At 39.4% G+C, this 13,688-nt stretch overlaps 1 protein-coding gene across 1 annotated transcript in view; it reads left to right on the forward strand.

Moving 5' to 3' along the window:
• Nucleotides 1–13,688, forward strand: part of GFM1 (G elongation factor mitochondrial 1) — a 43,516-nt gene continuing 29,828 nt past the window's right edge. Inside the window, exons 1-8 of the mRNA XM_007454117.1 lie at nucleotides 1–212; nucleotides 1,522–1,674; nucleotides 2,535–2,667; nucleotides 3,116–3,320; nucleotides 5,291–5,407; nucleotides 8,204–8,354; nucleotides 12,365–12,519; nucleotides 13,085–13,169. Of these exons, the coding sequence (XP_007454179.1) occupies nucleotides 108–212; nucleotides 1,522–1,674; nucleotides 2,535–2,667; nucleotides 3,116–3,320; nucleotides 5,291–5,407; nucleotides 8,204–8,354; nucleotides 12,365–12,519; nucleotides 13,085–13,169 (1,104 nt within the window). The 5' untranslated portion in view covers nucleotides 1–107. The remainder of the gene's footprint in view (nucleotides 213–1,521; nucleotides 1,675–2,534; nucleotides 2,668–3,115; nucleotides 3,321–5,290; nucleotides 5,408–8,203; nucleotides 8,355–12,364; nucleotides 12,520–13,084; nucleotides 13,170–13,688) is intronic.

The following is a 13,688-nucleotide window of genomic DNA, read 5'->3' on the forward strand; positions in this document are numbered from 1 at the left end:
CTCTTCCGGCAGTGGTTGCCGGCGTGCCTCTGAACGCCTGTAGTAGCGGTGCTGGTTGCCGGGACAGGCCGGAGCTGCAAGACCTTCGCGTCTGTTCTGCGCTAGCCATGAGGCTGCTGGGAACCGCCGCCGCCGCCGCCGCCGCCGCCGCGGCTGTGGAGAGCCGGCCGCTCCCGCGGGTCCCCGCCGCCCTGGGTTGGCAATGGAAGCAGGTAGTGGAGTCCGGCAGGGCGACACCGCACCACGGACTGTCCCCGGGACCTTGCGGTGTGTCCGAAGCCGGGGAGGAAGTGACACTCCTACCCTCCCTGGCATCTCCTTACTGATAGCTCTGAATGTGAGCTGTCGACTTCTGCGCTGAAAAGCCCCTCGGTATCTGCACAGCTGCTGGTTATTAATGAGCAGCGTCTCGGTGCGCTGGGAGGTTCGGCGGCCTCCGATTTACGGTTAAGCCTCTTATGTTTGGTATAACTTAGAGAGGAGAGGTGACTGGAGTGAAGGTCGAGACAACGGAAAAATTAGTGTGTCCAGGGCTCGAATCCAGGGCTTCTGACTCGTTATGCCGTGCTCTTCTCATTACAGCGTGTCGTTGGCCTGACTGATCCCTCTTTCAGCTGACCCTGGGTTATTTGATTTGGAGCCCAACCCTCCCAGTACCTTTCTTTGGTTCTGTGTCTGCCTTTTGTGGGGGGCGCGGGGAGCGCAGAGTGGACTAGGATTAGGTAGGAGTTGAGCCTTTCCTGTCATGCAAACCTCCTTTGCTTTGCTCGCTGATATCCGTGGGATTTAATCAACCAAGCGCCGATCACCCAGATTCCATTTTACCCAGGTTTTCCAAGTTCTTCCCTTTTCCCAGAAGTGGGTGCAGTGCATTTTGGTTGGGCAGTCCTATATAGAGAGATGTATATTGTGTCTTGTTTCCATAAATGCAGGATTCCCAATCACCACCAGAGTAAAATAAAGTTGTTGTTGTTGTTTTAATGTTACTAATTGTTTTGGGGTAGAAAGGAATTGGAGACCTTTTGTGGGCTGCCTTGAAGCTATTGGCACCACTACATAGAGCATATAAGTCCCCAAACATCCTTGCTAGCTGTGAACTACAGTAAGGAGGAAGGGGAAAAAAAAAATCAAAGTGAAATTTAGAGTAAAAACTATATTTCCTATTAAAGTAGTTGATGGGAGCAGTTTTTCTGATTTTATCAGCCCCAGTGTATATTTTCAAACTTGTGCCATCCGGTAAAAGTATCTGTCTCCTTTTATTTATTTAATTAATTTATTTGAATATATCTTTTCTGACTTATTTATTTTTAAGAGTATGTCTTTTCTGTACTCTCTTGCAGCCTCTTGTTTGGTTACAGGAGTTGCAGGTTGAGACATTCCTTCTTTTGCCTTTTCAGACAATCACATGACGTTTTGTGTCCATTGAGATTTCTTGGAGGAAAGATGTCCACTAAACCCTTTCTAATTGTACACTGTTTTCTCATGAAAAGTGCATTGAATTGAGCTCTCTTTTTTTTTCAGGCTAATTGGAAGATTTGCCGATGGTGTTCATCAGGGGTGATACCTAATGAAAAGATACGAAATATTGGAATCTCAGCTCACATTGATTCTGGGAAAACTACATTAACAGAACGAGTGCTTTACTACACTGGCAGAATTGCAAAAATGCATGAGGTATGTGGTTCATGGTTGATGCCATTAGTTTGGCCTTGGTTTTAATTGTTTTATAAGGATTTAAGAAACTTTACAAACCTGAAAGGTTAAAAGAATGGTAACAGTGGATCTTTAATCAGAGTCACAAAATGGATAGATCAGGTTGGCTTGAAATGTTGCTCTGAGGAATCTTTCTAGAGACCATAACTGTGGGTATACTGAGTAGGCTGTTTTTGAAGAATGTTAAGTCAGTATGATGTACCCTTAAGCAGCCATTAAAATAATGTTTACATACTTTTAAAAGTTATGGAGAGATGTTTATAATGTTAAGTGGAAAAAGGGTTTAAAATGAGTTTAATAGTTAAAAAATATATATGTCAGGAAAGAATTATTTTAGAAAATCTTGGAACTCTCCTGAAGACATTACATATTATTGAGTAATTCAACTCTCCACTTAAAAATGTTACTTCAGATGAAGATCATCTCATTAAATCACAGACTTTAAAAGCTGAATTCTTCCCACCCAGACCTCAAAGTCCACAAGAAACACAGCAGGGAAAAATCTCTTCTCTGCATATCTGCTCACAGACTAACACAGGGCTGGTGGGCAGGAACAGTGCAGAGGGAGCAAGGATGGCTCTAAGACCAGGTAATGCTCAGTCGTAGCAGCTACTAAAAAAGGCAATGAAAAAAGGGTTAGGGTTAATAGAGGGCAAAACCTGTAATCAATTTTCTACTCCATGAGATGATATGGTTTGACAATTAGGTTTCTCTGAAAATTGCATCAGTTAACTATCTGTGTTCTGGTTCCATCTGTGAAGATTTCTTCCCTTCTTGGAATGCAGCGACAGAGAAATCTGAATTGCTGTGCTTGTGTTTAGGTAAAAGGTAAAGATGGAGTTGGTGCTGTCATGGATTCCATGGAACTAGAAAGACAAAGAGGAATCACTATTCAGTCAGCGGCCACCTATACCATGTGGAAAGATGTCAATATCAACATTATAGATACTCCTGGTGAGCTAAGTTCTTGGTTTTATTGCAGCTTGTTTTGGCAGTGGCATATTTAGTTCTTTACCATGATCTAGCTCATTTTTGAGTATAAAATAATAGTCAAAAGTGTGACTGTGAATTCCCTATTAGAGAAATCTGACTTGGGACCTAGAATACTTCATCTTTAAGTGGTTTCTTTGAAAAATAGTGCAAGGAAGTTGTGAATAGGAATGTTCTTGCCTTTTACATGTTGCAGCTGATTCCAAAGATGCCCATGCCCTAGTATCTTTTGAAGTGATTTTGTTGAGCCCCTGAACCTTGTGGTAAGTGAACAGTATTGGTGGTTTAAGGGGTTCATATTTTAATTAGAAGACTTACGTAATGATCAGAGATAGACGAACTTTTACTTGTGCATGTTGTAAAAATTCATACTGCTTTTTAAGACCCTAACACAGTTCTCTGTCTCATTTAGGGCACGTGGACTTCACAATAGAAGTTGAAAGAGCCCTGAGGGTGCTGGATGGTGCCATCCTTGTTCTCTGCGCCGTTGGAGGGGTGCAGTGCCAGACCATGACGGTTAATCGTCAGATGAAGCGCTACAGTGTTCCATTTCTAACTTTCATTAACAAACTCGACCGAATGGGCTCCAACCCAGCCAGGGCCCTGCAGCAAATGAGGTACTGAACCTTAGAACAGAGCGGGGGTGATGATCCGGATAACAAACCTCACATCCAGAAGGACAGTTAATTCAGTGTCATTAAGCTTTATCCCCTTAAATTTTTTTTCCTTTTTAAAATTCATCTATGTGTATGACTTATCATAGTAAATGGAACACTGAGGTCCATAGTTTGGTTTGTGATGTGATTTCATCAACTACTTTCTCTGTAAAATGGAAGAAATATGACATAAATTTTAGAGAGATTGAAGGTGAATTCAGAAAACCATCTGGCAATTTGTAGTGTTTTGCTCTAATTAGAGAAGTTATAATCTAGGGTAGATTCTAAAAGTACTGTGCATTTATTTAGACAAACCTAGAGGATTATCTTCAATTTTAACCTTCATTTGAGGAATTTTAATTAATGACTTAAATTAGTATTCTATATTCTCTTGCTTTTATTTGTTAACATATTTGTTAAGACAACAGCAATACTTCCTTTCTGAATCAGACATAACCCAGTGGTATTGATATGATTTTACATTTTTCACAATACTACGTGTTTCACACAGCCTTTGAAAAGAGCCGGAGTTTCACTTTTCACCTTTTGTAGATCTGTAAACGTAGCGGTAGAGTTCCTACCCAAGTTTCACATGGCAGAGCTGATGGATGTAGGCAGTAAGGTTTGTGGTAGTGGAGAGACTAAGAGTGATGTGTCTGATGACAAAAGATACCGTGTTGAGGAACTTTAACTGACAGTATTGCTGTGTGCTCTCTGATGGAAGTGATGTTTTTGAGAACATGAGAGTGAAATTTTTCTTTATTGGGCATTTGTAATACTTTCTTGGGATAACGAAACGTTTTCACTTTTTTTTTTCTAATTATATTTTACTTGTGGTTGGCAATAGATGGTCTCTTTGCGCCAAGTTTTTTCCTGAATTCCAGGCAGATTCTGTTTCAGCATTTATTTGACTACTTTGGTTCTTTCTTTGCACCACTCCCTTTTACCTGTTACCTCATTCTGTAGCTCCCATTAAACAGATCTTGAAACTTCTGAATCTGGCCTCTGTGTCTTAACTTTTCTACCATACTTTCTCATACTTTCTGTCTCCTAATTTTTCACTGGGTTATGAGAGAATTTTTGAGGTCAGTCTTCCAACTCACTAATCTGGTATTCATCTGCATCCCTTCTGTTATTTAGCCTGTTTTTTGTTCTTTTTAATCCCAGCAGTTATGTAGTTAATTTCTATAAACTTTCCCTTTTATTGTGACATCTTTATTAATAGAGGTAATTCCTTTTTAAATCTTTACATTTTATTTTCGTCTAGTAACTTTCTCCTTGGAGGTTAGTACCATTTCTTGAGCTCCCACCTCTCTTTCAAGCTATTGATTTCCTTCAGATATTTGGTGGTTCTTAGTTATCTATCCATAGTTATAGATGGGTACCTAGAATCTAGAGCATAGTTAGCTAGAGCATATTTCTACTTGAGTGTAAATCCCTGCCAATGAGTGTGATTTCTCTTCGGTGGTTGTGCCTGATGAGGGTACAGGCCGATGATGAGTGTCTGACTTAAATACCCACTCTAAGGTTTTCCCCCTAAGGAACTTCCTTTTCAGATAGCTATACTCAGCTTCAGTAGAGTCAGCTGATCCAAGAGTGAGATGTGGGTACAATTATCCCACTATCCTTTAATTTCCTGGCCAACCACTCAATGACCTGTTTTCCCCTTTTCTGTTTCTGATCCAGGGTATTCTGGGGATCTGATGGGAAAATACGTATCTTACAGTTCTTTTTCTTGCCCGAATAGGGTTGAGGCTTCCTGAGCACAGTGAGTTTGGCTGTCAGTCTGTTCCCAAATGCTTTTGTATCCTCCGCTCTGACCTGCTGATCAGTTCCACAGATCTGCCATTGATTTCTTTTTATATTTATTTTGTCATTTCAGAGGGATTTGGGGAGAAAAAAAGGGGTAAACATGTATTTTTATTTTTCAGGTCTAAAGTAAGTCATAATGCAGCATTTGTGCAGTTACCCATTGGTTTGGAGGGTGATTTTAAAGGTATTATAGATCTTATTGAGGAACGAGCCATCTATTTTGATGGAGACTTTGGGTAAGTGTTAAAAATATACTATTCTATTAAAATCTTATATTTTAAAAAGTAGCAAAGAGAAGGAAAAGGATGAGTGCTTTAAATATAAACTTCTTTTTGAAATGTGGCTGGAAGAATATCCTCTAAGATGATTTTGTTTTAATGCTTTTAATCCTAGTTACTTCCCATTTTGCTTAGTATTCCTTCCAAGGGAGAGTATGTTACTCTTTGGATGATATATTTATATTGCATTATGATATACACGGTGTGGTGAAAGGAGACCTTCAGCTTGGGCTAATGATGTAATATCTCTTTTTCTACTTGTTCATGCATTCATCCATGTATTCTTTCATTCTGTAGACTTTTCTGAAACAGCTACTGTGTTCTGGGTATTATTATAAAAACTGGGAAGAAAATAGGGATCATAAATATTTCCCCTACTTCATGGGATTACAAAAATAAAAAGTTTAATATATAAAAGAAGTTAAAACTTGTATACATGTGGTTTAGGCAATACAAAAAGCAAATTGGTAACTTTCGAAATGTTTTTGGTCTGTCAACCAACTTTTGAAGAGACCTTTGCATACAAAGCATTGTAACTGCGCAGTGGTTATCAAACCATGGCATTCAGAAAAGTCACCTAGAGAGCTTATTAAAACACAAATCTCTGGATTCACCTTCAGAGATTCTAATTCAGTAGCTGTAGGGTGGGCCTGGAGTTTGCATTTCTGGAAAGCTCCCAAGTCGTGCTGATGTTTCAGATCTGCAGACCACAGTTTGAATGGCACTATTCTAGACAATTTGGGGAGTCATAAATGAACCTTTGTTCTGAAGCGTGGACCCAGTAGCCTGGCAGTTCTCTCCAAAGATCCTTTATTAGGGGTTTCCTTTTTCTGCTATGGATCTGAGATTGCTGGTCTGGCACGTGGGTGAAAGGCATTGTGATCAGTTAACTATATAGAATTTATCCTTATCGACCGTCTTGTAGGTAGGGAAAAGATCAAGCCTATTCAGTGGACAAGGCATTTCTCACTCTTACTTTTTGTTTGACAACTAAGTAATGACAACAAAGTTTATCTCTCACTCCTTAGAATGTAAGGGACAAGGATTTTTATCAGGTTTATTCGCTGCTGTGTACCCAGCCCTAGAACTGTCTGGTACAAAATACTCAAAAAATATTTTTAAGTAAATGAATAAATCTGCTTCCTCAGAATTACCAGGGCACACGTTTCTGTCTACTGAAGAAGAGGCTTTTAAACATTGTTGTATATCAGAACCACGGGCCTCTCACTGTTGTGGCCTCTCCCGTTGCGGAGCACAGGCCCCGGACGCGCAGGCTCAGCGGCCATGGCTCACGGGCCCAGCCGCTCCGCGGCATGTGGGATCTTCCGGGCCCGGGACACGAACCCCGTGCCCCCTGCATCGGCAGGCGGACTCTCAACCACTGCGCCACCAGGGAAGCCCCAAGTATAACTTTTGACTCCCCCAAAACTTAACTACTAATAGCCTACTGTTGACTGGAAGCCTTACCTATAACACAGTTGATTGACATATATTTTGTATGTTACATGTTGTATTCTTAAAATAAAGTAAGCTAGAGAAAAGAAAATGTTAAAGAAAATCATAAGAGAAAATACATTTATAGTATTGTACTGTTATTTATCAATATAGAAAGTAATGCCTACATCAGTAAAATCTTGTATGAGTCAAAGCACTGTAGATGTTATATGTATTACTAACACTAGATATCAAAAATGAAAAGATAAAATATGAAAAGAAATTCATATTTATATACAGGTGTAACAGTTCATACATTGATAAGGAAGAAGCAGCGCTACATGGCTTTATGGTAGCCTAGTGTAATTGATGTAATGCAGTAGCCTTGTCTGTATGCTAACGAATGAGTCGTTATAGAATTTTTTATGGCATATCATATAATCATATTCATAATACAGTATTGGAAGCATTGTGACTTTTAAAAAAAATTACTTGTGATGATACACAGTTTCTTTAATTATGTGAGAAAGGCGTACTGTATGGTGATATAATTCTTTGAAAGCAAAGTTATAAAACAGAAAACTAACACATTAATTTCATATTAAATATCACTTATCTTATTCCTATATAATGATAGGCTGTCCACTTCAATACAAGTTTTTTTTTTTTTTTTTTTTTTTTTTGCCGTATGTGGGCCTCTCACTGTTGTGGCCTCTCCCATTGTGGAGCACAGGCTCCGGACGAGCAGGCTCAACGGCCATGGCTCACGGGCCCAGCCGCTCCACGGCATGTGGGATCCTCCCAGACCGGGGCACGAACCCGTATCCCCTGCATCGGCAGGCGGACTCTCAACCACTGCGCCACCAGGGAAGCCCCAATACAAGTTTTGTATACAGTGTTATACACATATATTTTTTCATGTTTATTGAAAAAAATCCGTGTATAAGTGGACCTGTGCAATTCAAACCTGTGTTGTTCAAAGGTCAACTGTACTCATGGACTTTGGAGTCAGTTTAGCTTTGAATCATGGCTCATCTGTTTACTCTAGTAGTACAACCTTGAGCAGTTTGCTTTGCTTGTTTAAAGTATTTTGCCCACTATTCTGAATTTTAAAGATTCACATTTTTCTTATTTGTGATTTTAATGCAAATATATCAGAGCTCTTATCTAAAAAAATATTTTGGCCATTAGTTTATCTTTTTCATTGGTGCTTATATGTTTAATTGAATATTTTTTTAATTAATCTTTATTGGAGTATAGTCGATTTACAATTTAACTGAATATTCTTAAAGTACCAAAATAAAACATTTCTACTTTTAGTCAGGTTGTTCGATATGGGGAAATTCCAGCAGAATTCAGGGCGGCGGCAGCTGACCACCGGCAGGAGCTGATTGAATGTGTTGCTAATTCAGATGAGCAACTTGGTGAGATGTTTCTGGAAGAAAAAATTCCCTCAATTTGTGATTTAAAGGCAAGTGCTCTCAAAATTAATCTTATATTAATAAGAAAAAAGAGGGTTTTTGGTTTTGTTTTGTTTTTTTGTAGGGAAGGGACATGGTACTTTTATGCAGGGGTTTTATTAATGAAATCGGAGCAAAGTTGTTAACATAATTGGTTTCTTAAAAAAATAGTTGACATGGCAAATTATTCTCTTATTTAAGTAGTGAGTTATGTAAAATGGGAAAGGAGTCATAGTTCTAAGAAAAAAGATACATACACTGCCAACCTCTTGGACATAGTCTTATTAAGAAGAAAGAAGATAAATTAGAAATGTACCCTGTTGTACTATTTGGAAGGCTATATAGATTTTTTTTTACTTGATTGTTCAGCTCTTAAAAAATAAAGAGAAGATCCCCGCCTAAAACTGGTATTCAATTTGTAAATAGACAGTTCTCCATAGAAGATAACAAATGGCCAATAAGCAAATGAAAAGATGCTCAGCATCACTAATCATTAGGGAAAGCAAATCAAAACCGTAATGAGATACCACTTTACTTATTAGGATGACTATTTTTTTTTTTTTTTATACACAATGTATTTATTTATTTATTTATGGCTGTGTTGGGTCTTCATTTCTGTGCATGGGCTTTCTCTAGTTGTGGCAAGTGGGGGTCACTCTTCATCGCGGTGCGCAGGCCTCTCACTATCGCGGCCTCTGTTGTTGCGGAGCACAGGCTCCAGACGCGCAGGCTCAGTAATTGTGGCTCACGGGCCCAGTTGCTCCATGGCATGTGGGATTTTCCCAGACCAGGGCTCGAACCTGTGTTGTCTGCATTGGCAGGCAGATTCTCAACCACTGCGCCACCAGGGAAGCCCTAGGATGACTATTATTTAAAAAACAAAATAAGTGTTGGTGAGGATATGGAGAAATTGGAACCCTTGTGCATTGCTGGAGAATGTAAAATGATGCATGTACTGTGGAAAACAGTATGGTGATTTCTCAAAAATTAAACCTAGAACTACCATATGATCCAGCAATTCCACTTCTGTGTACCCAAAAGAATTGAAAGCAGGGACTCAGGTATTTGTACACCAATGTTGATAGCAGCGTGATTCCCAATAGCCAAAAGTTGGAAACAACCCAATGTCCATCGATGAATAAACAAAATTGGTATATTCATATAATGCAGGGTATTTTTGGGCTTTAAAAAGGAATCAGATTTTTTTTTTTTTTTTTTTTTTTGTGGTACGCGGGCCTCTCACTGTTGTGGCCTCTCCCGTTGCGGAGCACAGGCTCCGGACGCACAGGCCCAGCGGCCATGGCTCACGGGCCCAGCCGCTCCGCGGCATGTGGGATCTTCCCGGACCGGGGCACGAACCCGTGTCCCCTGCATCGGCAGGCGGACTTTCAACCACTGCGCCACCAGGGAAGCCCAGGAATCAGATTCTTATACATGCTACGGTATGGGTAAGTCTTGAGGACATGACGTTAGGTGAAATAAGCCAGACGTAAAAGGACAAATATTGTATGATTCCACTTCTGTGAGGTACCCAGAATAGTCAAATTCCTAGAGACAGAAAGTAGAATAGTGGTTACCAGGGGCTGGGGGGGGGGCGAAGAATGGGAAGTTTAATGGGTACAGAGTTTCACTTTGGGATGGTGAAAAGTTCTGGAGGTGGATAGTAGTAACAGCAATGTGAATGTATTTGATGCCACTGAACTGTACCCTTAAAAATTGTAAAGATAGTCAATTTTGTTATGTATATTTTATCATAAAAATAAAAATCATAAAAAGACTGATATTTATTTTGCCAAACCACTTGGTGCCCTTAGCAGAGATCAGATAAGTAATTATTGTGTGTAAGACATTGCACTCAGGGAGTTTATAGATCAAATGCACAAGGAAAGAACCCCATTGAAGCTGAGATGCTTACTAATATATCTCATAGCTTGAGTTCTTTACCATTCAGAAAGGCATTATCACCTCAGCTGTCTGATGAGTAAGGAACACCACGTAGGAAAGTGTAGGTCTGGGCCTTAATTAAAGTCAAGCACTGTAACCCAGGAACCACAATAGAGAGTTAGGTTTCGATCTATGAAAGGGAATATGTCAGATTCTGTGATTCACTAGGAGTAAGGACTCAGCACATAATCACACTCATGGCTATGATTTATTACAGTGAAAGGATACAAAGTAAAATCAGCAAAGGGCAAAGGCACATGAGGTGAAGTCCAGAAGAAACCAGGCGTAAGCTCCCAGGCATCCAGTGCAGTCTTGCAGTGCTTGCCTGTTTCCTCCAGCGGAAAGTTGTGAGTGCACCTGTGAAATGATGTCTACCAGGGAAAGTCATTAGAAACTCAGTGCCAAGGTTTTACTGGGGGCTGGTCACATAGACACCCCCTGCCTAGCATGTACCAAATTCCAGACTCCCAGAAGGAAAGTAGGTGTTTAGCACACATCACATTGTTTGTACAACAGTATAGGCACAGTGAACCAGTCTTACCAGTTCTGGGAATGCTGGGAACCTCCCAGAAATCCAGATCTCCAGGCCTCAGCCAGGGGCCCAGCCTTGCAAGCAGGCCTTTATAAGGAGGGCAGTTTCAGCCCTGCTATGTTTACTGTTTCTGCCAGGATACATGGGTGTACTTTAGTTTCTATGTTGTTGTTGGGTATATTGTTATTAGGGACAGTGGAAAGGCAACGGTTTTCAAGTGTGAATGTGATTCTTATAAAAGTAAGGGAAATTTTCTGGAAAATAAAGCTTTTGTTAGGCTGGTATAGGGTTAGCTTTAATTTCTCCTTTTTTCTGTTTATCAGCCACCCTCATGTGTTTCTCTATTCAATGGATGTAAAGTTAAGCGTGGTAAGATTCATATGTTCCTACTGTTGCATATAGGGAGGGTTGGAAAGTCAAAAGATGTGACCTTGTGGCCTAGGGTAGCCTAAGTGATTAGTGACCAAGCCATTTCTGGTCCCTAGCAACAGCAAAGGCAAGTGTTTTAAGATAGCTCCAAATAGTAATTGCTTTCTTACCATGCCTATTTTCTCCTTTTTATACTCCTTTTTATTGTGCTCAGCTGTTATCCTACTTTTCATTGTGATGTTTAGAAATTGTGGTTGTAAATGTTTTGCTTTAAGCTTTTTAGGATAACTAGTTTTCTGTTTTTCCTGAGGACTGAGAAATAATTGTATGCAGCTGCATATTTCTGCAGTGGTGGGTTGTGGCCACAGCACAGCACTGCTGTTGGCCTCTTCCAGCTGCTAGAGCTAAAGGTCCACTGCTCCCTCTGAGCCCAGTAGCCAGTAAGGAATGAGGCTGGGACACATGGACGGTGCTTGCACGAGGGGTTGGGACACGACCAGGAGGTCGTTATTTTAGAGCCTTGTTACTATCACGGCCCTTAATTTATGAGCAGTTTGTACTGTTTGGCTTCCTGTATGTATGTCCTTTAAAAAAAAAAAACAAATCAGTTAAATGTTTTTTTAATAGGTGATACTTTCATACAGTTTAAACTTTCGTATCATTTAAACGTTTAACAACTATACAAAGGTACACAGGAAAAAGTCTCCCACCTGGCTCCCATCTGCCCAGTTCTCTGCCCTGTCCCTAAAACAGGTTGCCGGTTAATAGTTTCTGGTGTATCTTTCCAGAGCCTGTGTGTGTGTGTGTGTGTGTGTGTGTGTGTGTGTGTACACTGCTGTTGCCTCTCTTTTACACAGTTGTTAACATACTATTTACACTGTTCTGTGTGTGTTTATTTTCTATGTATGTGTGTATATATATCTCTTTCTTTTTTTTGCCAAATTGAAAGTTAGTGACATTCCAGGAGTGTTGAAAGCAATTGCAGTGTTGAAAGTTAAATAGCCTTTTTTCTTCTTTTTTTTTTTTGATCTTAAATTATAGAGAACCTGATTCCAGCCTTCACCAGAGCCAGTACTCCAAAGAGTATCAATTCATTTCATTCGTCGCTTTGTAATTGATCTGAAACACAAAATGTAACTTTAAGATAAACTAATCATTAATTTTTTTCGTTTGTAGCTCGCAATTCGAAGAGCCACTCTGAATAGGTCATTTACTCCTGTCTTTTTGGGAAGCGCCTTGAAGAACAAAGGAGTTCAGCCTCTTTTAGATGCTGTTTTAGAATACCTCCCAAATCCATCTGAAGTCCAAAATTATGCTATTCTCAATCAGGAGTAAGTCTTGGAAATTTTTAATTTATGCACAAAGACTTTAACATTTGTGCACTGGGAAAGTATTTAAGAATGGTTCTTGTAGTTGTGATTGTGGGTTTTTCCCCATAATTTACAAAAATCAATCTCCATTTCTATTTGGGTAACAATTTTGGCATAGAGAAAAATATTTATTATACCTTCCCATATCATATTCTATTTGTAAGTTAGAAATATGATTTATTTCATTATCAAAGTTTACATCATAAGAAAATTTACCCATTTGGAACCAATTGTATTTTTTTTTAATGCTTTAAGAAACAATTTTGAAGTTCTCATTGATAATTTTTCTTTTTCTGCCAGACTATTTTTGTGTTTTTTATTCTGCTCTGGTTCTGTCACAATGCAGTAATTAAGGCCAGAAAAGTTATTCTTATTGATCCCTTTCAGTGAAATTTCACTTACGAATCAACCCAGAAATGTTTACTGCACATGTGCTTCTTCTCAGATAATATTCTGATGAAACAAATTGATATAAAAGAAATATCAAATATTGCATCTCATAAATGTGTATTTCTTTTATTTTAAGTGACTCACAAGAGAAAACCAAAATCTTAATGAACCCCCAAAGAGACAATTCCCATCCATTTGTAGGCCTGGCTTTTAAACTGGAGGTAAGTTGCTTTCTAATGTATTTAACTGCTATATATAGAAATTTTCTTTTCTATTAGGTTTTAATCCTATTATAAAATGACTCTTAGGAAATATTTGGTTACAGGTTTCTCCACTGTAAAGTTACTTTCCCCTCTACCCCGTTCCATATTGACTCTTTAGAAGAAGGTTCCTGGGCACAGCCCACACTCAAGGGCTGGGAATTATTTTCTTCCTCCTTGAGGAAGTATGGACTCATGGATATTTATTTTGTACTTTGAGTTATAATCCAGTGGTATGTTACTTATTTTTTTGCCAGATTGACCAGTTTTGGCCATTGGAGCTGTTTCACTTGGCTTCTGTGCCCCTTAGACATTCCACTGTATTTTGCTTTTTTGAATACTTCCTTGCTTTCTGGCACTACAGGATTCTCCAGGCTTACGTTGTATATTCCCTGCCCCAGCCCTAGAATCAGCCATTTCTCTAAGAGCCCTGATTTCTTTTAATTGTGAATGGTATTAGAAACCAACATTTGGGGACTG

The sequence above is a fragment of the Lipotes vexillifer genome, unplaced genomic scaffold (genome assembly GCF_000442215.2).
Source record: "Lipotes vexillifer unplaced genomic scaffold, Lipotes_vexillifer_v1.1 scaffold641, whole genome shotgun sequence".
Classification (NCBI taxonomy): Eukaryota; Metazoa; Chordata; class Mammalia; order Artiodactyla; family Lipotidae; genus Lipotes; species Lipotes vexillifer.